We start from the raw sequence: 24058 nt of genomic DNA on the forward strand, positions 1-24058 counted from the left end.
CAGCGAGATGGGAGGGTGCCTGTGCTGCTGGGGACAGACAGGTCAGTGCAAGGGCTGATGAACTCCCCCCCCTCCTCACACCGTGAGCTGCCCTGCAGCTGGAACTTTCGATTTCCTCTACCAAAAAAAGCAGTCAAAAGATCAGAAACTTTGTTAAAAATATTTATTTAAAAAAATACAATTGTTTTGCATGTCTGGTTGCACATAACTATTAACATATGATTGACTTGAATAATTTGCTACAATGCTTTTTTAAAGCCAGCTTGCATTATACAAAGCAAATCCCTCTGTCAGTTCTTACATAAAATAGTTTTCTTTAACTATTCCCACCCCATTTTTAAAAAAGATTGCAATACATTGATTTTTTTTTTTTTTTTTGCACAAAAATTGAAGCAATAGAAAAAGTCACCTGATTTCTCAGGAAAGACCTTCATTATGTTTGAATAACAACTGCCAATACGCCACTCTGTAAAAGCAGCTTTTGTTACTCTGAAGTGTCATTCCAGTGCACTTCCTCCAAAGTAAGTTTTGCATCTTCGAACTTCGCCTCCAAATTGTATTCAAACCTGAAATGTGTTCAAATAACTGCATACCTGCTATAATCAAGTTGATCAGACTTTTTTTCCAATATGATATCAACATGCTGAAGGTCTTCCTAATATGTTACCTTGGAAGGTTAAATAAAAGCAAATTTAGTAACACTGAACAATTACTGAAAACTTTGGCTATTTATGTACTTGCATTACATACCAGCATTTTTTTTAAAACACAATGGCATTAAGATACTCTTATTATAAGGTATTACTTTCAAAAAGTTAGACTGAGAAGCTATTCTCTCCCAGGCAAGTTTACCCAACTGTAATGAGAGCACCAAAGCGGTGTAAGATTACAGTTGTCTCTAAAAGACCACGTCTAGAAAAAGTCTCCAGTGTAGGAAGTTAAGACACTCACTACAACATAACTTGCTTTGTCTCTTGACTTTGTGCTATATATATACACACACACATATATATATATTAAAAAAATGCAATTCTGTTCTGGAAAGAGTAGCTGAAAATGTTCTCTCTGCTGCTTTCAATGCACTTCTTACCACTGATGGTTCTTCTAAAATTACAGGGAAGTAAAATGGAATCCATTCCAGCGATAAAGAGTAAGTTAACTGACATGAATGTCTGCTCAGTCTGCCCCAAGCAGAGATGTCAGGGCTGCTGTAGCATAACAGACATCATCTTGCTGATGTGCAAAAAACCCAGGTTAACTTAAAAATTCCATTGAGGAGTAAACACTAAAGGCATCAGAAAGTCACTTTCCAAAACAGATGTGCACTTTAAAAATAAACAGAACAACTGTCACAAGTTACCACAGCTGATTAGGTTGCTTAAATTCTCTAAAATTTAAGTCAAGCTTCCCTCCCCCGACTCTCTCTGAGCCACAGACGAGAAGCTGCAAAGACCAGATTCTCAGCCGGTGTAAGCTGGACCAGTTGCAGCGAAGCCAACAGATCTGATTTACAAGCCTCTGGCATGCGACTCCCATCGGCTGGTTCGGAGATTCTCAGCATTCCCAAGACAAAGTCTCATGCTGGTTAATGATCCCTGTTCAGAGTCGTTTCAGTCCCAGATTAATTCCAGCTGTCCTAATATACATTAGAGGAGACAACCATTATCCTTACCGTACGCGTTGCTAGAATTTTCCCATTTATTCATCTCTATTATTAAGAATATACTTCTCAGCTATAAAAACAGAGGGGGGGGGGATAAGCATTAAATGTGCTACTGTACTTATCACAAAACACTGTGACGTACATAAGGCCATCTGGTAACACTGCAACAGAATACAAACAAGATCTTAAAAGGGAGTTTTAGAATAACAACCTTTTTTTTTTTTTTTTTAACTACAATGAATAATCTCAACCCTGTTCACAGAGAATTAACGTTAAAACTAGTACATCATCTATATAAAACTCTGTGCAACTGAACAACAGCAGAACAAAAAGTCAACACAATTCTATAAAGCAGTTTCAAAGCCTGAAGATTTAAGACATGCTAGCCAAAAAAACCACAACACATCTCAAGGAGCCTAGAGCAAACCCAGGTATTGTAACCCCCCCCGCCCCCCCCCCCCCCCCCCCAGCACACAGCACACACTAGGAACCATGCAGAGGCCATCCTCAAAGCCTTCCTGTGTTCACAAATGAAAGAAAAAGAAAAAAAAACCCCAAACAAAAATAAACCCAAAAAACAACAGCTTCCAGTTATTAGCACAGCACTGCTGCATGTACTGCTCAAGGACTGAAATGGGCTCTGAACACATCCCTTCCAAGCTCTCCTCCCCTCTCCTCACTGCGCTGCTTTACAGTTCGTTCAGTGTCTCCAGTAAAAGACCCCTGTTTTCCGAAGGTTCATAATTATCCTGTTACACCTCCTGCCAAAAACCCTACTTTGAGATGAAAACCTTCTGCAACACATGGTCTCAACAGAGAAGCAAGTGTTTTAAGTAAAAAAAAGTCATCCAAACTTTTGTTCCATGAACATAAAACTATTCAAAGACACATGAAGACACAGATTTAAGATGCGGCATACAACAACGTCCGATGCATTTAAAAATAACCTTTGGCAACTAATTAGTCCACACTGTGGTATTTGAGTACTCTAAAAAAACAAAAAACAAAAGCTCTGGGAAAGCTCACCAGCATGTGCAAAACATTTAAAAGTGGCAACTGCACAGTGCAGTATCTGAGTGTAGACGGTAAGCGTTGCATTTATACACCTCTGGGAGCCCACCTGCGTGAGGAACACACACCCTCCCGGGCAGCGAGCGTGTGTACACACGTGTGTTCACGTGAAGAGAGCTAGTCCAGTCTCAGCTAAACCATGCATCGAAAAACAAGTTTTCAGCTCTCAAAGTATGCTTTTTATCAGATGTCTGGAACAGCTCCACAGTCAAAGTCTTTTACTACATTCTTTGGGAGGGGGTAAACAAAAATAAATTCTAGTCAGTTTTACTTTTTTTTTTTTTTCATAGAATAATTTATACGAAGCAGACATCTTGCTATCCCAAAAGGGAAATACATTAGCACACACATTCAAGAAGAAACACTGGGCCCTGCCCAGCTTTCTTACCTTGCAGGTCACATTTTTTTTGCAAAGCATGGTTACAGTCGGCAAAGCTGCATCCTCCAAAAAGAATCAACGTTCTGCAGTGAACATATTCTCCCTTATTTTTGTTTGTTTTTTGTACAAAGGCAAGAACAATATTCCTCAGTTCGAGATCCACTAGCCACCCCAAACCAAAGCTTAGCCTTTCTGCTTTAGATGGCACCAAGACAGTCAGGAAATTTCAATAGAAGGTCTGTTGATGATAAACACAGATTGCAGAAATAGGGCAGCACTGCCATGACTGCAGCTTTGTAGCTCCTATATTACATCCTTATGACTAAAAGCAGGCTATGGAGAAAAGATTTAGTTCTATTTTCAAAAATTATTCTCTGTCCAGAATCAGCTTTTACAAAGGGCTCCTACGCAGTCAATACTACTCGCTCAAACAAAGTGGAATGCCGTGTCCACGGACGTCGGTCCAAGACAAAGCCTTTGCAGTAATAGTCCTGAAGGATGGTGTAAAACAACTGTCACTGCATTTTATCTTTTAATCTTCATCTGACAGCTTCTGATTTCAGCAGATCAACTTTAGCAGGTCACATATTAACCACCACTCAACTCGATGGCAATAGCTAAAGGCCTCCACATTAAGCAGATTTGCTAATACTGTTCAGACTAAATGCAGCCATTGCCAATTACTGTTTAATTAAATTCAAATCAAACTATAAAAATTCCTGTTTAGGCAAGACATACTATCCCAAATAGCTTCTAAGCAACATGATTACAATTCTAATGATTTTCAGCTTATCTGCCGAGTGTAAGATCCTGTGGGGCTCGGGCTGTTTGTTTGCCACACCATGCTCTGTGATTATTGAGACAAAATAAACTGTCCGTACCCACGACCTCAGAGGCCAGAAGGTACGTGTATTTCTTACACAGGAGAACTAAGGAACGAAACAGAACAAAATTGTTATGGACGCCCAAAACTCAAACATCAAGTTTTAAAATACCTGTCACCTTTGACAATGTTCCTTAACTACTGATGTAGTTAATTTTCATAGCTGACAATACCAAGATAGCCTCTTGATACAACACTGAGATGTGTCTTGTAAACAATTACGCATTCAAAATGGAAGAGGTTAAATCGTATAGTAAAACATGAGTACATACAAAAATGCTATAAAACGGTAGCAAAAGGTAACTAAAAGATAGGCGAATAAACCATGGGTAGCCACCGGACTGTCAGAACGGGGGGTTCTGACCTCAGCACTAGAAAAACGCTACAGAAGCGGGTCACAGCTCTGCGCCTGCGCTCCCCTGAGAACCCGCAGCAACGCGCGAGGCTCGCCCTGCCCTGCCCTGCCCTCCCCGCGCAACCGGCCGGCGTCCACGCGCGCCACCCGAGGTCGGGCGGGAATCCGGCCTGAACGCATCTCGCTGCCTTTGGAAAAGCCGTGTAAAGGGACACACGCGCGTCAGCAGCCTTCGCTGTGGGTAAGATGAACGCTATAAAAAACAAGAAGAATCTTTTTGCTAGATATCTGAGGTTTGAAAACATATCGGAGGGAGAAATTATCCCAAACCAATCACTGAACAACCAAAGCCTTTCGTATTACAATGCATGCTCCGCTATACCAAAGTATATGGATACTGAAGTCTTAAGATGCTCTAAGTTAAAACAATGAATTCTCAAATTCAAGGAATTTCATTACTTCCTGACCTATTGCAAAACGCAACTCGAATGTGCCAAAGACAGTGCATAGGAATTACATTCAGCCACCACTGCTGAAGACCGATTTCTGAAACAAAGATCTTAAGCTGCTGTTAACAAAAAAAACCCAAAACAACCTTCCTCCACCACCCTCATTATGAGGATCACATTCTCTGAAAACAGGTAAGACAGAACAAGTATGGTTCTATAACCGGAGGGTATTATTAACACATTTCTGCCTTCCATGGACTGTTTCTGCTAGCAGCATGTGTTGCTAGTGGCATCCTGACAGTTCAGGATCTCAAAAAAAAAAAGCCAGACATAGCACACACAGCAACAGCAGTGCAAGGTGTCTAGCTGTGCAGTACTATTATACAGCAGCAGTGACATGTAAGAGAGATTTCCAGAAGCAAGACAGATGTTCAGCTTCCATGCTCATCCAGTCTAATCCTACCACCATCTATGAATTAACCGATGCAAATATTATCAAGCATTCAACAATACCATGGCTACTTCAGCAACACCAATTGTAATGTAATAAAATGTTTCTGTAATGCTGCATTATTACTTTTTTAAACCAACACGGTACTATACCCATATTACAGACTGCTACCATGATAATTAAAAATGAGCCTATATTAACCCCCACTTTCCCTACACTAAATTAAAAACAAGTTGCAACGAGCTGCAAACTGCTCCTGAAGTGAGTACCAGCAATTCACATAACCAAGCTCCAAGAAGTCACAGCGACACTGTGCTCTGTCAGGAATGTGATCCAAAAAAGCTGGCAGTTACACACTTGTTAGTAAATGTGTGTTTAATGAAGCAGCATATATACAAGATAACATTACCTTAAGTGGCCTGAAAGCTGTAATGGAGAAAAGGCGAGCAAGCCGCTCCTCTCCCACCTCCCCTCCCCTTTCAGCTTGCTTTCCCAATGCCTCCTGAGATTATCATCCTATATGGGACTTTTATTTTCCTAGGCAGGTGCTTAAGAAGCAAAAGCAATCATCTCCTCAGTGCTATCTGTCGGGAAGTTGGCTATTACCAGATTGAAACCAACACACACGGGCTGCTCTTCCACGCTAACTGTCTCGGAAGAAGCGACTCCCGAAGGCGACCGTGTGTCTCATCAACCAGCTCTGGCACTGCAATCTCACAAAGCTACTTGGAGAAGAGCGTGAAACCAGGCCAAGCACAGCTGACAAGCTATGTCAGCATTTGGTTCTCTTGCATACCTATGCTGAAAGTGAAAAAGTTTACAAATAATTAAGTGCATGTGTGCACATACACAACTTTTAAACAAATAAAACTTGGCTTTTCTCCATAGGGGACAAGGAAAGGGAAGCAATTAAATTGCAAGTCTTTAGTGCTCATTAATTATTTTTAAACTCTAATCCTAGTCTGCAATGTTGCTCTCAAGTCCACACACTTGGTGGGCATAAAATTGGCCAACCTAAAACAACCATTAAAAGTGCTGCTATTTATATATAGCTATATATATTTTCTAGACCAGACTAATAAGCCATCATGCAAACCAGAAAATTCCAGATGCCTGCTCTTAATTATGATCTGCAGCTTGCTTTCTGCATTTAAAAAAAAAAAAAAAGGTCAATATTGCACATTGTCATTTAAGAGCCGCTGGCACAGGAACTTTACCCTGCATCTGCTGATGTCTAAAATGCGAAGCAGTATTATGCCTCCGACGTATCCGAACAGGAAGGCAGTTCACGCCATGAGCTCGCTCCCTGCTACCTCCACCAGAAGAAGGCATACTCTCTTCTCCCACCTCCCACCGGGCAGGGGACTTTCTGGATAAACAATGCCCAAAAAAGCAACTCTGTTACACCCCCCCTGTCTCGGATGTCATGTCAGGAACATACTAAGTGGTTTACATATTTCAATGCTAGAATATAGAAAGATAACATCACGGCAGTAAATTAAGTCTTGGGTATTGTCATACGCTTTAAAGTGAATTCAGAGTCTGCAAAAGTGGCAAAAGGAAAACTCGGGAAAGCTCGAGTTCACCACTTATCCATAAAACAGGTGCAATATATACAGCGTACACTGTCAGCTCCTCTTGCTGTAAAGGTACAATCTTCCTCTGCTCATTAAAACTTTGAAGACAGCCAGTGAGGTTGCCAAAGCAGAGAGAGGGTCACCATCTCTTTTCTAGTGGGTGTTTTACAGAGAAGATTATCTTACATCACCAACTCAATGTACACAGTAGCAAACAGAAGTTGCTGCCTGACACCAGATGCCCAAAGTGGAAGGGCACACGGCCCAGCACCCACCGACCACGAGAGTCATCCAGCCTCTGAGGGGCCGTGAGAGGAAAGTCTCTCTCCTTTCATTCCTCAGTTCTCTTAAAAGGCCTCCTGAATTGTAAAAATCTAACTACAAATTTCATTTCATCAGTGATTCAAATGGCTCTGGAAACTTGTATTAACCTGCACACACAGCCACCAAGAAAAGGAATGCAAAGCACAAATTTACAGTAAGGTTGATACGCTGTGGTACCCCTCTCGGGTAGCTGTACACACTGAGCCTTACTTATTTTGGATCTGAGTGCCTCCTCAAATTAAAAAAGCAATAGATCTAATGCAAAACTTGAGATAAGAGCTGGTAGAAGAGACGCTTCTCCACTTCAACTGTGGGAAAAGAGCAGTAACGCTAATGCTCGGACGTTAGTGTTCTCACCCACCGTTTGGGGCTGAAACTCCAGCATCAGGCAGCAACCTCACCAAATACAGACACACCCTCAAAACCGCATGTAAAATCCACCATCCTGCCAATCTTCTAGCAGTGAGATTACAGGCTTTGTAACAGGTCTCTGGCACAAGAAATGTTTGGACTTCAGCATTCAAACTTTCTGAGAACTGAAAGGAACCAATCCCACCATTCATTCGTCTCCAGACCTCGTCTCCTCAGCGAAGGGAGGGCGGGGAAGCACCCAGAAGCTAACCAGGCCACTTCTCGGAGGGGCTGGACTGTCGGTAGGCAATGCCACTCAAAAATTGTCCGTATCTCAGTAACACAAACATTGAATATTCCTTGAAAATTTCTCCCTGCAAAAAGACAAGATGTTTTTACAGCAGAAAAGACGCGGGCTGTTTTGTTGCTGCAGAAGTTATCAGGCCCCAAGGCAAAGCTGAGTGCACACACCCCTTTCCCAAGCATTTCCTGGAATGCCAGCTTCTTTCATGATTAGATTTCTTCTTGCCAAGCACAGGAAGCAGAAGAACAGAGGGTTTTTCCAAGAGTCACAGAGAAAAGACTTCTCTGACAGGGTTTACTGCAATCAGTGCAGACTCAGTTACTGCAACACCAACTGAAACTCCCTTTAACCATAGTGAAGTCTTCCAAACCAAGGAGGGAAGAGGAGAGACTGGAGCTTCAGCTCCTATTAAGGCGTTTGCATATACATTCCCAACCTGGGTCTTCAAAAAAGGGAATTCTGCAAAAAAGGCATTTTATTTGGGAATGGCAAAAACTATGATTGTTGATAATCTCTGTGGAATTATAAATTGCTCATTTAAAAAACATGGTTAAATATAAGTGTCATATCTTTCCCTTGCTTGCCAATACGTCCTTTCCATGAGTTCATGTGCTATGTCTTCTGTAGATCGGGGGAAAACGGGCCAGGGGTAGAGGGTCCATCCAGTCCAGACAGAGTAAATGGGCCATGACTGTTCAGCACTGATGGAAACTAAGAGACAAAACAAAAATGATTAGGGAAGAGGCAATTTTAATTTACTGTTCCTCTCATACCTGTGCATGTAGGAGCTCCCTCACAAAAAAAACCCCAACGCAAAACACAACAAAGAAAAAAACCCTAAACATTCAAAGAATCTTCTTGGCTTCCCCCAAGTAATTCACTTTTTAAATGCCACGGCATCACACAGACTGCAGCCATGCAGCTACTACAACCAGCATCACCAGGGCCCCGCCTGTAACCTCCGCACTGAGCACTGCCTAGGTCCTGAACTAATAAGTGACTTTAATACAGGTTGTTGGGAAACCATGGTCTAAATTGTTTCTCAGTTAATTATCAGCTATTTATAGAGAAAAACGTCCAGCATCTTTTCAGACCTACTTGTTTATTTCCTATTCTCACGGTACATATAAGCTACTTCCTTCATCTCCATGGAGATGACAGATACAATCCCAAAAGGCAACTAGTTAAATTTTACCCCCTGCCTAAGCAGACTCAGGCAACAGATGCGGTTATTCCAATTCCAAAGTGGAAGGTGAAGGAAGAGCACGAGTAATTACAACTTAAGGATATATTTTTTTTAAAATATAGGGGAATTTTTTTCTAATATATTAGTTAAACAAAAATATTTATTAGAATCATAGAATCATAGAGGTTGGAAAAGCCCCTCGGGATCATCGAGTCCAACCCTCAGCCCGACTCTAAAGTTCTCCCCTACACCACATCCCCCAACATCTCATCTAAATGACCCTTAAACACATCCAGGGATGGTGACTCCACCCCCTCCCTGGGCAGCCTATTCCACTGTCTGACCACTCTTGCTGTGAAACATTTTTTCCTAATGTCCAGTCTAATGTCACTGTCTATTAAAAACAGTAAAGCTGAGAATTTCCAAACAACAGAAGACACCACATAGAGATCATAAAGAACTGTGCTATGTATTGCCACAGAGATCACAAACACCATCTTCCTTCTTACTAGTGGTGACATTTAATTTATGTCTTTCAACGGAAGAGACTGTTAACAAACGATTAAAACCACCAATACCATAGCAAAATTCAATTTCCAGAAAATGTCAACCAGTAAAGTTACAGGGAGGCAAGTTTTACAGGAAGGACAGACCAAAAAAAATATAATCTAACTACAGCACAGACTGCTATTAATTTAAAACATTTCTGAAAAACCAACATTTACTATACCCTTAAATAAAACTGGATAAACACTGAAGTTAAACACTCTCAAAAGCTAAAAGAGGGGATAGAAAATAACGATCACTATTTTGCTTCTACATCAGTATTTGGGCTGATTCCTGCAGGTCTACTGAGGAAGGTACTGAAAAGCACAGAGAGATTGGCTAAACTTGCTGGAACTTACCTGAAAGAGTGTGTTAGCACCTTGCAACCTTGCAGGACTGAGAGGAGCAACTGGGCTTAGCGTACTCCAGAAGTGAATACTGGAGAGCAAGGGACTCGGGGTCAGCAAGATGGGAGTCTGCAAAACACAGGAAGATACTCAGCTGTGGGAAACCTGCACCGTAAATAACACAGAGCACATGTAAATCCAGCCGCAGTAATCTCAGCCCCTACAGCTGCGGAGGGCTGGCTCCAAATTTCAGGAACTCCCATTGCCTCCTTCCGCCTCCTCCCTCCTCCTCCTCCTCCCTTCAAAGCCCCCAGCAGACCGGGCTCTCCCTCCCCTCGCTGAGCAACTGGCTCTTGCTTGCCAGCAGCTGCCAGATCCCGCTGTAACCCACAGCAAACCAGCTCCTCCTGCAATCCACTGCACAGCACCTGCAAGGGACTTCGGAAAACTCAAGTCTATGAATTTAAAAAGAGCAGACAGTGGGTACACACACACGGTCTGGGCGACACTGACAACGTAAGCCACAATAAAAGACATCTACATCCAGCTTCGGAATACTCCGGATGTTCCAGGTTCACGGGCCAAACACTGCACAGGGTGCCAAAAGAGCAACTCCCCTTGATTTTTTTTTCCCCCATCTTCAGCCATTTCAGTTTTCAATCAGCAGTTTCCCTCCAGTTTCTCTCTAATTCCAATTTATTACAGGAAAAAGATTAAATATATACAGAACAATTTAACAGCCTAGTTGGATTCAGTTCTCTTCCAAATTTTCCATGAGGCATAAAAGCTTTCCCTTCCCACACAAAGATAACAACCAAATTAAGCAGCTGTTCCTATTGCTGTTAAATCACTATACTCTGGTCTTAAGTAAACGGCTACTAAATCAAGCAAAAGAAAGCTGCTACACAGACACCTTTGTGGTTCTCTGTTTGTAAAGCATTTTCAGAATCAGCCTGAAGGATAAGGGCAGGGTTTAGGGGTTTTGAAATAATTCAGTATCACCCTGGCAAGATTTACAAAGGATCCTGCTGTTGCTGATTTGGGTTTTGCCTCCACATGCTAACACTGTACCCACGTGTACAGCTGACGTACCACTTGGGCACACTTTGGGGTGGAAGCTAATTCCGATTATGAGTAAAATTTATGTTTTATTAAAAAAATGGGAGTGACATCCTGAGTTTCAGAACTCCAAATACGAATCTACCGACTATTCATTTTCCACTTGCCTGCCTTTACTGTTTTAAAATACAACATAACCACTATTGTTACTTAAAAAAAAACAAACAGGAAGGGAATCAGGTTACCTGAGAGAAAAGTGCTGGAGTAAGAGAAGCAGTTGGGAGAGAAGGACTCAGAATCCCCAGCGGACTTGGATCGCTGCCTGTAATGACGAGGGTAGGAGCCAACTCCAGCCCTTTGGGTTTTTTAGATCTGGAGAGGTGATTGGCAAATTCCTTCTCCAGCACAGATGAATCCTGCTCTTTGGGCTCTGGGGATTGGTGCTGAAGGCTCTGAGCCTGCTCCAGCTGCTGAGAAGTCACGGACTCTATGTCCGTGTCAATGTCCAGGTCAGGATTAGAGCTCAGGGGCGGCGAGGGGGGTGTGGAAGGAACTTGCAGAGTGGGAGAAACTGAGGATATGGGTGGAGTTGGGGTGAAGCTGGTGGTTAAGTTTGGCAAAGGTGCTGGAGCTTCAGGGACAGTTAACTTGGGCAGAACAAGCGTCTCCAAGGTCTGGAGAGTTTCTTCCGATCCCATGGGAAGAGAGGATGCGGTTGAAGTGGCAGAAGCAGTGGAAGTGGCAGGGACTGTTGAAGTGGTAGAGACCAGGGGGACAGATGGAGGCTTTTTGGAGGGCATGGTTACAAACTTGATGACAGACGGTGTTGGATCCTGAGCAGGTTTCTTCTCTGACAGCTTCTCAGCTGGATTCTCAATCTTGATGGACCTGAAGAGTTTTACGCTGGAAGAGTTCAGGGAGTTCAGAGTAAAAGAGGAGTACAAGCCTGAGTGGATATAGTCATTGCGGCTGGAGGATTTAGCACACGTCTGAGACTTCTCCTTCCCGCAGTTTTCCACGTCCTTTGGAGCACTGCTAACTTCTGCAAAACCAGTCACTTCAGGGTCTCCTTCTATACGGCCCACAACAAGTGGATCCATATTTAAAATCTCCGGATAAGAAACAAACTTGTACACAAACTTCTTACCATTCACTTTTTTAATGATATTCTGTGGGTAAGAAGATACATATATTTAGACCTTCTTCAGATTAATTTTCTTCCTACAAACACTGCCTAAAATAGACTGAGGAATTATAGTCTGTAATCTTTCATCAAAAATTGTTTCTTTTTTCTTTTTTAAAAACCCACTGCATTCTTGTAATTCAGTTAAGCTCCCAAAGTATCATTTCCAGGTCTCGCAGACAAAACACTAAAACAGGTGAACTTAACTTGACATTAAATATACTAACAACAGCCTTAAAACTGCCAAGCAATTCTGTTTAAGAAGAAGAAACAAAAAAATACAAACTGCCCCCATCAAAGATCACTGACCTGGGTACAGTAAGTGTAATCTAACAGGAGAACCTGCAGAATCAAAGCTTACAGGTTTGCAGAATTCAGAGCCAGTACTTCAAATCACACTACCTTTATTCTTAATAAGATGAGTGGCTGAACGAGTCAGCAGAATGTAGGCTAATCAGCTATTTCAATACCACAAAATAGCATATGTCAAACTTGTTTTGCTCCTAAGTGAAATGCCACACACAATTTGGATCTAAGAAGATTTTTATTTATCGTACGATTATTATTGCTGAGACCTCTCAGTACAAAGTCAGGTTTGTGTCCCCCAATAATAAACCCCAAGCAACATACCACCTGCTACAGGCTGACAGGTTCCTCAGAAACTCTGTTTTATTTTTTCTCTCGTACACCCACACAGTAACAGTTGTGGGATAAATGGCTCATTGAAACAAAGGTAAGAGTCCCACACTGTGGTTCTAGTTCAGCTTTTTGACACTACCTGTGCACTAATGAAAGGCTCTCGCAAGTTATTAGAAGACATTACCTAAACAAGAGAAGATCTTACTCTGCTGGACTAAGCTTGCTGACCCCATTAGAAGTGCAATTCTGACTACATGGAGAAAAAGAAATATACTTTGGGCTGCTTCACTGAAAATCCTTAGTTTGATAGCCCCTTCGTGGAGACAACTGCAGAAAGGAGCTCAAAGTGGTGCAATATCCACCATCTCAATCATCATTCTGTTGCTTAAACTGGAGTGCTGAGGATTTTAACCCTTGCAAGGGCGCATATTTTTGGAAAGGGGATTAGTACTCAAAGACAAAGTTGTATTAGCAAAGACATAAATCAAAGAAGATAAAATTTTGCACAAAGCTATCTCGAACCTTACAAAATAACCACTGGGGAGGAAATGCAGCACAATGATAAATGGAAGAAAAAGCCCTCTAAACATAAACTAGTACACCTTACTTAAGTCTGGGAGACAGAAGTGACACCTATCCCCTTGAAGAGAAGGAAAAAGGAAGCAAAGCTCATTAGGCAGAAGCTGGTAAGATGGATAAGGATTTGAGGTGGATTTACAGACTTTGTTACCTTCACATAATAGTATCTGAGAGCACGGCTGAGTTTATCGTAGTTCATACTGGGCTTGTTCTTGCGGATTCCCCAGAGTCTGGCCACCTCCTCTGCCTGCAGCAGTTTGAACTCCCCGTCGTTGGAGGTCCAACAGATGATATTCTTGTTCTGAGGCTCTTGGAGGAGTTGGAGGAGGAACTGCCACAGGGTGATAGCACTGTCCATAGCAGTAAGCTGAAATTCAGAAAGGCAGATAAGAGGCAACAGATTAGGAACAGCACATTTTCTTCGTCTCCCTAGAAGGGGGTAATGGAGCAGAGATGTTATTTCCAAAGCCAGCAAGAGTAAAAATTATTAGTCACCAGTCGTGAAAGATGTTCCCTGCAGAACAGAGAGGCTGAGAGCCAACTGCTGTCGTCTCCTCCCACATGTCAGTACTTTTCACATGGGTTATATTTAGCCTCATTTAACTAAATCAGGTCACTTTGGGTAAGTTGCAATGAGTCACTATCCAAAAAAAATTTTTTCTAAGTTGTTCCATGTTCACCCACTCTGACTTGTACTGCTTTATGAGAAAGAGCTCAGGTACACCCAGGTAAAAATCAAACCACCCACTCCCCTCCTCCTTTCCTTACCTGCACCCGCCTCCAAGCTGGGTATCTTCAAGAAAACAGAGCAGATCAAGTAACTGCTTCAGCTACGTGAAGATGCCAGTGCAGAACAACTCAATTTTGCTCCAGTTCACATTTCTACCACTCCTTTGTAAGCAGTCCTCTCAATCAACCCCCAGTCTCCTCTCTTTCAAATCTTTCTTTTCCAGATATCATCCCTGTCTTCACTTTCCTGTTCACTCTCTTAGAAAACAAAATGATTTCAAACGCTGCCTTTGCTTTTCTCTTGATTCCTGCCATGTCTTACCTACATCAGTCATTTAGGCTGAGACTTTCTAGGACTAGTATCTGTCAGTTGATTCATGCACTTCCAGCGTGGTTTTCTTGCACTGAAGCTGCCGATGTATAAATTCATCAAGGACAGACAAGGCAGCAGAGATGACATTTTTCCTTGACCATATCTAATTACACAAAACAGTACTTCCACAGATATTTTTAAGCAGAATACTAATAATCTTGTCTGCACAAGGGAAATATAAGATACACTGTGAATTAAACCTGATAAAATTATACTAATTCAGTATCCCATACAGATTCTTTTATTCCAGAACAGAACGGCTTCTATTAATGCAGCTTAGACTTCTTCCAATGAAATAAAAACAAACCCAGCCACTCTGGAATAAGAACCATCGCGATGTATTACACCAAAAATGTTCTGGTGTGTGTAACTGCTGGATTGTTGGTTGTTTTTTTTTTTTTTTCTCCCCCTACACAGTCAAACCTCAATAAAGGCAAACCTAAGGAGTACAGGGATTTCCATCGGGGCGAATCTGCAGCCCGAGCGACCAAATGCTATTCACAAGCAGAAGCTCCAAAACAAGAGGCATCAAGTCCAACTTCAGCAAGCAGGCCCCACGCCCGTATTGTTTGAAGTCCCTGTATACGCAGGGATGGATAAGTTTAAGATTCAGTCGGGACTGCCAGTTCATCTTTGTTCCCAAAGCCTTTTATTCCAATCTCATTACTGCCCAGCACTTATCCAGCCCTATATAAGGAAGAGAACGGTCTACATGTCAGAGCTTCAGCATTTAGTCAGCCCTGTAAAAGGATTACTGCTGACAGTTTACACAGGACTGCACATTCTTATTTAAATAAGGTGCCCTAGGGCAGGTACTTTTTTGGGCACAGCCCACTGCATTTAACCTATTTTTAAGAATACCTGCCTAATGGCATGCTTACATGACTACACAGGGATGTTACATTGATCAAGTCAGTTAAATTGCTGCAATTACAAGGAACAATCTCAAAATGAAGGACACCCACACCACCTTGTTATGCTGGCCTAAGGTGCTTTCCTTGTTAATTACCGTATGCATACAACTCCATGCTTGCCCAAATTAATTGCTGGGTACTCCCAAGAAAATATCAGCTGCTGAACACTGTGCTTTGAGACTCTTCCCACACTGCACCGTGGCACGCCAGCTGAACCGTACGGGAACTCGGGGCCAGGCAACCACATTGAAACTCTTCCAGGACTTCTCCTCCGACTCGTATTCGCATTTGCCAATAACATTTCATATCTGCCTACTGGCAACGCAGAGGACGTGCACGCCACGGAGCATCGCAAGCGGAGCCTCATTATCCTGTCAGGATGATGCACATGCATGGGGTGTTGTGTAGACATAAGGACTTGATTCTACCATTCTGCAGAGCTGTCAATACTGGTGATATGTGTTAACAGAGAAAGAGCAGGAAAATGAAGTTGAGTGATTATTCCCACGCTACATTTATCTACAGCACTTTCAAAACCCATAAGCAGCACTGCACCAAATAGCGCTGACTGATGCAATGGGAGGCAATCACATTGAAATTAGATTAGCAGCAGAATTTCAGAGTGGCAAAGGCTTTTTTTTTTTTTCCTCCTCCTAAAATTCCATGCAGATTTCACCCCAGAATTTAAATGCTATTATTTCACTGGGCTGCTTCCCTTCAGCAAGAAGTACCTCGCTGCTATCTCAAAGCTCACCCACCTCTGCGGCAGCCAGGCGTTACTGCCTAGGTCAGAGCTGGGTTTGAATCGAGCTGGAGAGGCACAATGCTGAGACACAAGCACTCGGACAGCACGAAGTTCAGCAGTACAGGGAATGTGTGGAGTGACCAAAATGATGGAAGATACAAAATTTTTTTTTTTTTTTTTTAAAAATCACCTTTCCCAGGGATGAGCTGTGTTGTTCTGAAGAGGATTTGACAAAAAAAAAAAAAAAAAAACACCCAAAAAACCCAACAACAACAACAACAAAAAAACCCACCAAAACAAAAAACCCCACAAGAGTTCATGCTGCCTTAATCCCAAATACCGCAGCTTTCTGGCTGGAAGGATCCTTCTCCCAAGGGCAGTTACAGACTGGATGAGGGTGTTAGACTGATCAAGTTACTCCCGATAGTTCTGGTATTTACAGGCTTTATGGCTGTCATGATTCCGTCCATCATTTGGTGGATACATTGCATCTCCTCAGCACCCTCTACTTTAAAAAGTCTTGTGTCACACATTAACAACAGGGTGGAAAAGCTTCATTTATTCCTTGGCTGGTGTAGAACGGGAGCGGAGAGCACTCTGGAATTGTTAATGGATAGGTTCTATTGCATATGAGAGAATTAACGTCCCTCTTTATTAAATATTTATTGCGCGCATCTACAGGAAGCAATGGAGAGATACCTCAACGGAACTGGGAGCAGAGAGTTTTTCTGAAGATTATGCACAGACAAAGGGAAGGCCTGAAAATAACCCTCCAAATTGGTCAAAGCAATGGGCCCACAGGTGGGTCTTGCCCCTTCAGAGTCCAGAAGTAAGCTGTAACTGGGAAAGTATAATATATATACAGGAGACAACGTTGTATCATGAATCGAGACATCTCATTTAACTTTTTTATTAAAGTTGCTTTGATACGGCACAAGAATACATCAAAGAACTGTTGCTTCTTCGGGAAAAAGCAGAATAAAAAAAAACATCACACAAGATGTAAAATTAAAACCAGTATAGGCGAGATGCGCAGTTCTCTTTGTTCAAGAAGAACCGACTAGCATGTTAAAAAGGTTCTTCCTTCTTCAGCACCTGGGGCAGAAGGCGGCGGATGCCTTTCATGAGCCTTTACCTTGCAACCACAGGGGCTGAGCAGCGGTTCAGGCTCCTCGCGCTACCCACGTTTTGCAGAACATCTTCAGCTGCCCTGGCATGGGGGGGACCAGCTGTTAGAGAGGCTCCTGTCCACACCACAGCCATTCTCAGGGCTACATACTCAAAAAGCATCCCACTCCTGCGTTGACACTGGAAGGAATTCTGAAGATCCTCTTGTCCTTTTTATTCAGGCATACAGCAAAGCCCACACTCTTCAGAGACGTTACAGGCCCACTAGTTAGAGAAACTAAAGAAATCAGGATGAGGACAGGAACCCACTGTCCCACTCCTACTCGGCACTAACAATAGTGAGATGTTACTTCTCTCACAATTTCTAAACAGCATTTCAACTTCTTTCAAAACTACGACTCCTTTCATGAAAAGGCATCAATCTCCTAGTACAGCTTCCCGTCAGCATAAAAAGCCTAGTAGTTTGATTGCTTTTTCTTCAAGATGAATACACCAATAATTACAAGCACAACACAGCAAACCATCTTTTTGCTGAAGGTTATTTTCCTTATAAGAGTCTATGGAGGAAGAAAAAGGTCTAATTTGAAAAGACAATGAGGGAATTAAGCGGAGAGGCAATACTGCTGCTTATGACGACGGCCTTTCCACTTCTGCACCATTTGAGTACGAGGAAAAAATAGTTGCTAGAGGCAGAGGGCAGTTATACTTTGTAATGAGTATGCTAAAATAGAGCACTATTATTGTCTTGAGATCTTCTCTGACGCCTACGGATGACCCTTGAAGTATACTGAGTAGCTGACAGAATTTGGCTGCAGTACTCTAAATACAAGCGCTGCAAACTTGAGCTTTCTCATGTTGCTGCAGCTTTGTTTTAGGCCTTGACTTCACAAAGCCTTGAGTTCACCAAAAAGCCAGGATACGAGATATGTATCTTTTCCGATGACTTCTCCTCATGCGTCTGTGCCACAACGTGCTCCACGCAACCCGTTTGATTACAGAGCCTCAAGGCTTTGCATCTTCTGTGGAAGGAGAGTGCGCAATCGCTGGGTGGCAGAGCAGACAGGAGAGCAGTTTAGGAAGTGGCATATGGTAATTACTTTCCCGTGGCCAGCAGCTATACTTACTACTGCAAAACTCACTCAAGGGTTCACCCCTTCGTGCTCTGAAAGGAGAGGGGCCACCTCACTGTGCCCCAGCAAGGCAGCAGCCAGCCAGGCCCTGAGAAGGCAGCAGAGGCAGGACCAGGGCAGGGGGGGGGGTCTGCCCTAATCCCCGTCTTCAAGGTCTTCTGGCAGACTTCCTGTGCTTTGACTCAACACCAAGAAGAGCTCGAGTCATCTTTCACCTCAATTTGTTCCAACAGCCTCTTATAAGCATCTGCAGCCTGATGACTTCTGCAGATGGACTGAATCAAGCAGTCAGGTCTACAGCCTCGTCAGAACCCACACAGAAACAAGGGATGGTGCAAAGGACAGAAAGGATGTCACCGACGTTGCACAGCGAGGACAAAATCATCACTATCACGTATTTAAATGGCAGGGTTACAGCTGTCCAGGTATCGACACAGAAGTGACATCTCAAAAGATGACTCTGGAAGCAGCACAGAGGTAAACACAGAGTGACACAGAAACCTCAGACCACAAACACTTCGCTTAAAAAAACAACCACAACAAAAAACAAACATAAACAGCAGCAACAGTAACTGGGAGATGGTCTTGGGGACCTCACACTTAATGGTGCAAGTCTGATGTTCAGCAGGTGAGCAAATTTAAGTCTTTGCACAATTCCAGGAAAACCAGACTTGCTGCGAGTACAGCACACGAGCACTCCGCACACGCGCAGCAAAGCTGAGCTGTTTAGACTTTACTGTGCAAAACCATTCCCATGGTTTCTTTATAGTTTAAGATGGCCATGGTGTGTGAACAGAAGGAATTCGTAGACAATAACTCCTCCTACATTGTGCAATATTCCTGTGGACACAAGGCCTTGATAGTTGTTCCAGGAAAATAAACAACAAAATAACTTCGGTTGAAGGAGATTTTTGGAGGTCACAGGCCTCGTTCAAAACAGGGTTAACCTCAAAGTCAGATCAGGCTTTATCGTGTCTTTGTCCAGGCAACTATCTAAAGAAATGGCTGCCCTATTCCTTTTATTTTAGTAAAGGGTCAAAGAGGTGTAACACTGCTGATGAAGTATCTAACTCGGTGGTTATCAACACACAACCAACCACCTGTTTCATTAGCACAGCACATGAAATATCCCATTACTAACAAACCTTTCCTAAAATATTTTCAAGCTCCTGGGACTGCAATTCACCCGAACTTTTAGGATTTTTACTTTTAGGATTTTATCAATTTTGATTCATTTTAGAAAAAGCCTGCTACCCAACACACATGAAACCTACTGTCCAAAAACCAGCCTCTTCGGGGTGCTAGTAACTAACTACTGACATACTCTGACACGGTGGGAAGCCTGTAAGGGTATTTAGTCCTTTTCCAGACCACACAGAGCATTGTAAAAATACTTCAACTACTGTCACACTCGTTTTGTTAGCTGACTTCCCAAAGACAGGTGAATTACCAGTTAAAAGCCTGTTATGTGTGTAAGACAAAGTTACTATTTACAAGGAATTAAACTAAAGATTCAGACTTCTACATCTGCAACACCACTGTTAAATTCCAAACCCTGACAGCTGGTAACAGTGGTAAACAAATTATACCTTCTCTGAATACTAAAATCAGGCAAGAATAAGAAAAAAACCACCCTCGACTCCAATAAATTCTTGTCTTCCCCCTTGGCTCTAGCATTCACCACAGCGTTGTTTCCAAACCAGTCAGGAAAATCAGCTTGTTCTGAAGGAAAAACCATGTTATCAAGGCAGGAAGCTCCTTGGAAGGAAATGCTGGAGGATGTCCTCGTGATAAGAGCTGCTCCAGAGTTTTCACTGCCTAAATCCCACTCCAAGTTTGACAGTTTTACTTACTAAAACAAACACTGCAATAGATTTTGGGTTCTTGGCTCAGAAATCAAGTTACTTTACATGAAATTAAGGGGTTAGCAAATATTTTGGGGTTTAGGAGAAAACTGTTTCAGCTTTTTAAGTCCTGTCTGAGAAACGAGTATTTCCTTTTCTTAGTAAGCATTTTCTCATCTTGTCCACCGCTCTGTATTAGCAAACAAGCCATGAAGGAGAACAGCAGCATCGGGATTCCCATCGCACTTGTGGCTGAAGAAGTTGGTAGTAGATGAGTCAAACAGCTTTTTCGGTTTTTGAATCTTGATAGAGACAATGGTGCCCACTTTGTTATCTAATATGGCTTTGACTAGCACACCCTGAGCCTTAAAAATGTTTGACCTCTTTGAACGCAGCCAATAGAGGGGTTTCAAAGCACAGTCCATGTACTTTCTCCAGCTGCTACAAACATTTTGATCCTCCATCCCTGGCCGAGGATGACTGACATCCCAGCGTAGCTGGCTTTATGGACAGCACACCTCATTTCCCTGCTTTTCTGTACTTTGATGATGAGTCTCCCTTTTCTACTTCTCCCTTTTAAGACCGAAGAGAACATGGGAAGGTTTAGGACAAATAGAATGAAATGCCTTTGAACAGTTACTGGGTTGGTTTCTGACACTGATTGTTTCTGAGTAAACCTTAAAAACACTTATTTCCCTGGAAGTTGCTCTCTTAAGTAGATTACACTTGCTTCCTCCTTATCTGCCACCACAATGGGCTAAGGGGAATGTTTACCAACAGCAGATAAAATCAGCTTCAACAGGCACAATGCCTCTGCTGAAAGTAAAAGCATCCTTGTTTAAGAGTAAGGGGTCAGGTCTCCGCATCACGCTATGGAGTAAACCCTGAGCAAAAGGTTAAATGCTTCATGTTGATCCTAACTTTATTATGAAAAGGAAGTCTCATTTAAGATGGAAAAGGTTTCCTTTAATAATGTTTATAATACACTCAGCCTGGTTGCTATGACGATGGAACAACTATTCTCTACAAACAGGCGCTAAGACCCTAAAAATAAACAGGCCGACAAAAATCACGAACACGCAGCTTTGTCAGGCAGGCTGTGCCTGGTGCAGGGATCGTGTTTGTTCTGAATATGATGAAGATAAAGAAATGCTAATGACTCGATTCTGCACCCACTGAACAGAACCCTTGCCTACAAAGCGATTCCTGTATTTCTCAGGAGCTGCTACTTAAAAACAACACCCCAGAAGCCAGAACTCCAGATCCCCCCCACACACAACGGGGCAGGCAGCAGCCCATTAGAAGTCAGTCTGTGAAAATAAGGTGAGTATTGTGAAAGTAGCACACAGGTACACGTATAGATGTGTGTATATGCATATAAAATAATAAAAGTGTAACAGCATGCATTTGCATACTTTCTCCATGGACTCACTTATTGATGTGGGTAGGCATCCACCCATTTCGCAAAGAGTACACAAGTATTTAAAAAAATAGCAGCAGAGTCGGGAAGAAAAAAAAAAAAAACACAACCAACCACTTGATCTCCGTCTCTCGCTCTCTCCCATCAGCAGGGAGAGGCAAAGTCAGTCAGTCCCGAACGGCGACAGCTCGGGGGACACCCCTCCGGCCGCGCTCAGACCCCTCCCGAGCGCCGCTCGCCTGCTCAAACCCGAGATCAAGCCACGAAGACACCGGCACACGGCGAGGGGCCCCGGGGGAGGCTTCTCCCTCCTCCGGCCCTGCGTGGGAGGCGTCTGCAGCGCCGAGCGGGGAGCCCAGGGGGCACCGCGGGGGCTGGGGAGGGCGGCAGGGGGGGGGAAGGCCCCGGGCCGCGCCGCAGATCAAAGTCCCGGGGCCGCCCTTCGAAGCCGCCGCTTTCGTTTCTCGGCTTCCTGACACAGGCGAAGCCCCCACGCACCCCCCCCCCATCACGGGGGGGCCCTCCCGGCCCCTCAGCCGAGAGAAACCCCCGAGGCGGCGACTTCCCGGAGCTGCCCCCGGCCCCCTCCGCCGGGATCCCCCTCAGAGCTCGCCGCCCCCCCGCAGGGTCCCGCTCCGGTCCCTCCCCCGCGCAGGACGGAGCCCGTTCGCTCCCGGGCCGGAAACCGCCGCCCCGCCGTGCCCGGCCGCCCCCGCTCACCGAGGAGGAGCCCCGCCGGTGCCCGGGCGTCGCGGTCCCCTCGCGGCGGGCAGGTGCTGGGAGCGGCTCCCCCGCCGCCCTTCATGGCCGGGCGCCCCCCCGGCGGGCCGGGCGCCGGGCCCCCATCCCGGGCGGGAGGAGCCGGGCGAGCAGCGAAGGGCAGCGGCGCGGAGGCGGCGGCGGGCGGGCGCGGGGGCGCGGAACGGCGGCGCGTTACATGGCGGGACGCGCAGCGCCAGTCCCTCCGCCGCGGAGCCTCCGCGGCCGCCGTAGCCCACACTTCCGCCCACGGCCCCGCAGGGGCGCGGGGCGCTCGAGGACGGCGGCCAATCCCCGCGCGGATCGGGGTCGCCGCCGACCAATGGGGAGGCGGCGCCCGCCCACCGCTCGCAAAGCCCGCTGGGACGGGTAGTCCGCGGGGGCCTAGCGCCCGCCCGGGCCGCTCGCAGCCATGTGCCTGCGGCCCGGCCCGGCCCCGCTCGGCTCGGGCGGCCCCGGGAGCCCGGAGCGTGCGCTGCGCCCGGGGGGACGTTTGGACGCGGGTCACGGGTCGCACGGAAGCCCCCGCGCTGCGGCCCGCGGAGGGGGTGTGCGTGTGCGTGGAGGAGGAGTAGGGCTGCGCAGCGGCGGGGTCCCGTCACAGCGAGGGCCACGTCACGGGAGGGGCAGGGGGTCCGGACGAAGCGAGCTGCAGAACAGTAAAATGTTTTTAAAAATTAAAAAGAGAAATCCTGCAAAACCGGGGAGTTTCTCAGGCAAAGCAAGGTGAAAGCGAGGGAGGAGAGGGGACAACCCAACACCATCACCTTCCAGACGCTGGCACATGCTCTCATGAGCAGAGCTCCCTCATTTGTCCTACACTGAGAAACTTGCACATAAAAATATTTCTTCCCAGGAGAAAAGCACCACCACGCGCTTGTCCCCTCCCTGGGGAACGTGGTGGCACCAGGCCACTTGGTTCCAGAAACCCACCTGGATGGACTCCCCGCAGAAGGCCGCGGGGCTCAGCCGAGGCGCGGTGGACGTTCTCTGACCCGGGAGCTTTTCCATGGCTCGGCTGCTCCCAACGCGCCGGTGGCCAAAGGCACGACGCCTTCGCGCTCCCCCCAGACGGAGCAGGGGGAGAGGCAACCCCGGGCTGGCTGCAGGAGACTGCACACACAGCAGGAGCCTTAATCACACTGAAGCTCATTAAAGCGGCCCATGCTCACACGCGAGGGGCCAGGAAACTGCTCTTCCACGGTCAGGTTGTTTATCGCTAAGGTGCGCAGCCTTGGCCGACAGATGAGGAGTCTCAGTCCTGAGGGATCTGCTAAAAAAAGCCACTCTTCGTACCAGGTTGAGAGCTGAGTTATTTTGCATTGGATCAGGCATCGGGAGCAGAAGGTGAAGCGCCGAGAAGGCAGCACTCTCCCACTTCCCTCCGATGAGCAAACAGCCCTCGCTGCCTCGCCATCAGATTCCCACCCATTGGCAGAGGAGAAAAAAAAAAAAAAAAAAATTTAAGCAGCGCTTCACTGTCAAACACTGCACATGCCAAAACACGCAGCTTTCGGTTTCCTAGACACATGCCGGTAAAAGGTTACCTTGCGTTAGAGCAAAGTCTTCTCTGCACATTGCACCCAACTGCCTTCCAACAAACCTGAGTCCTGCTCGATACAGGGGGGACAAGCCAAAGCACCACGCAGCCAGGTACGTTTTTGTTGGGC

The 24058-nt window shown here is 45.0% G+C and overlaps 1 protein-coding gene across 5 annotated transcripts; it reads right to left on the reverse strand.

The window, feature by feature from the left end:
- Positions 1-149: 149 nt before the first annotated feature.
- On the reverse strand, positions 150-23495 carry ELK4 (ETS transcription factor ELK4). Of its 5 annotated transcripts, none has more exons than XM_074850542.1 (6): positions 22350-22605; positions 14398-17499; positions 13498-13713; positions 11191-12114; positions 9899-10015; positions 150-8518 (listed from the first exon to the last, which is right to left on the reverse strand). In XM_074850542.1, exons 3-6 carry the CDS (start codon positions 13702-13704, stop codon positions 8420-8422), a joined length of 1347 nt encoding a protein of 448 aa, XP_074706643.1. In that variant the 5' UTR covers positions 13705-13713; positions 14398-17499; positions 22350-22605; the 3' UTR covers positions 150-8419. The 5 variants fall into 5 exon arrangements, with proteins under 5 accessions (XP_074706643.1, XP_074706642.1, XP_074706640.1 ...); XM_074850541.1 differs by having other exon boundaries at positions 14398-17512; XM_074850539.1 differs by lacking the exons at positions 14398-17499; positions 22350-22605 and adding an exon at positions 23322-23495.
- Between the last annotated feature and the right edge of the window lie 563 nt (positions 23496-24058).

Source organism: Strix aluco, chromosome 25 (assembly GCF_031877795.1).
Source record: "Strix aluco isolate bStrAlu1 chromosome 25, bStrAlu1.hap1, whole genome shotgun sequence".
In the NCBI taxonomy this organism is placed as follows: Eukaryota; Metazoa; Chordata; class Aves; order Strigiformes; family Strigidae; genus Strix; species Strix aluco.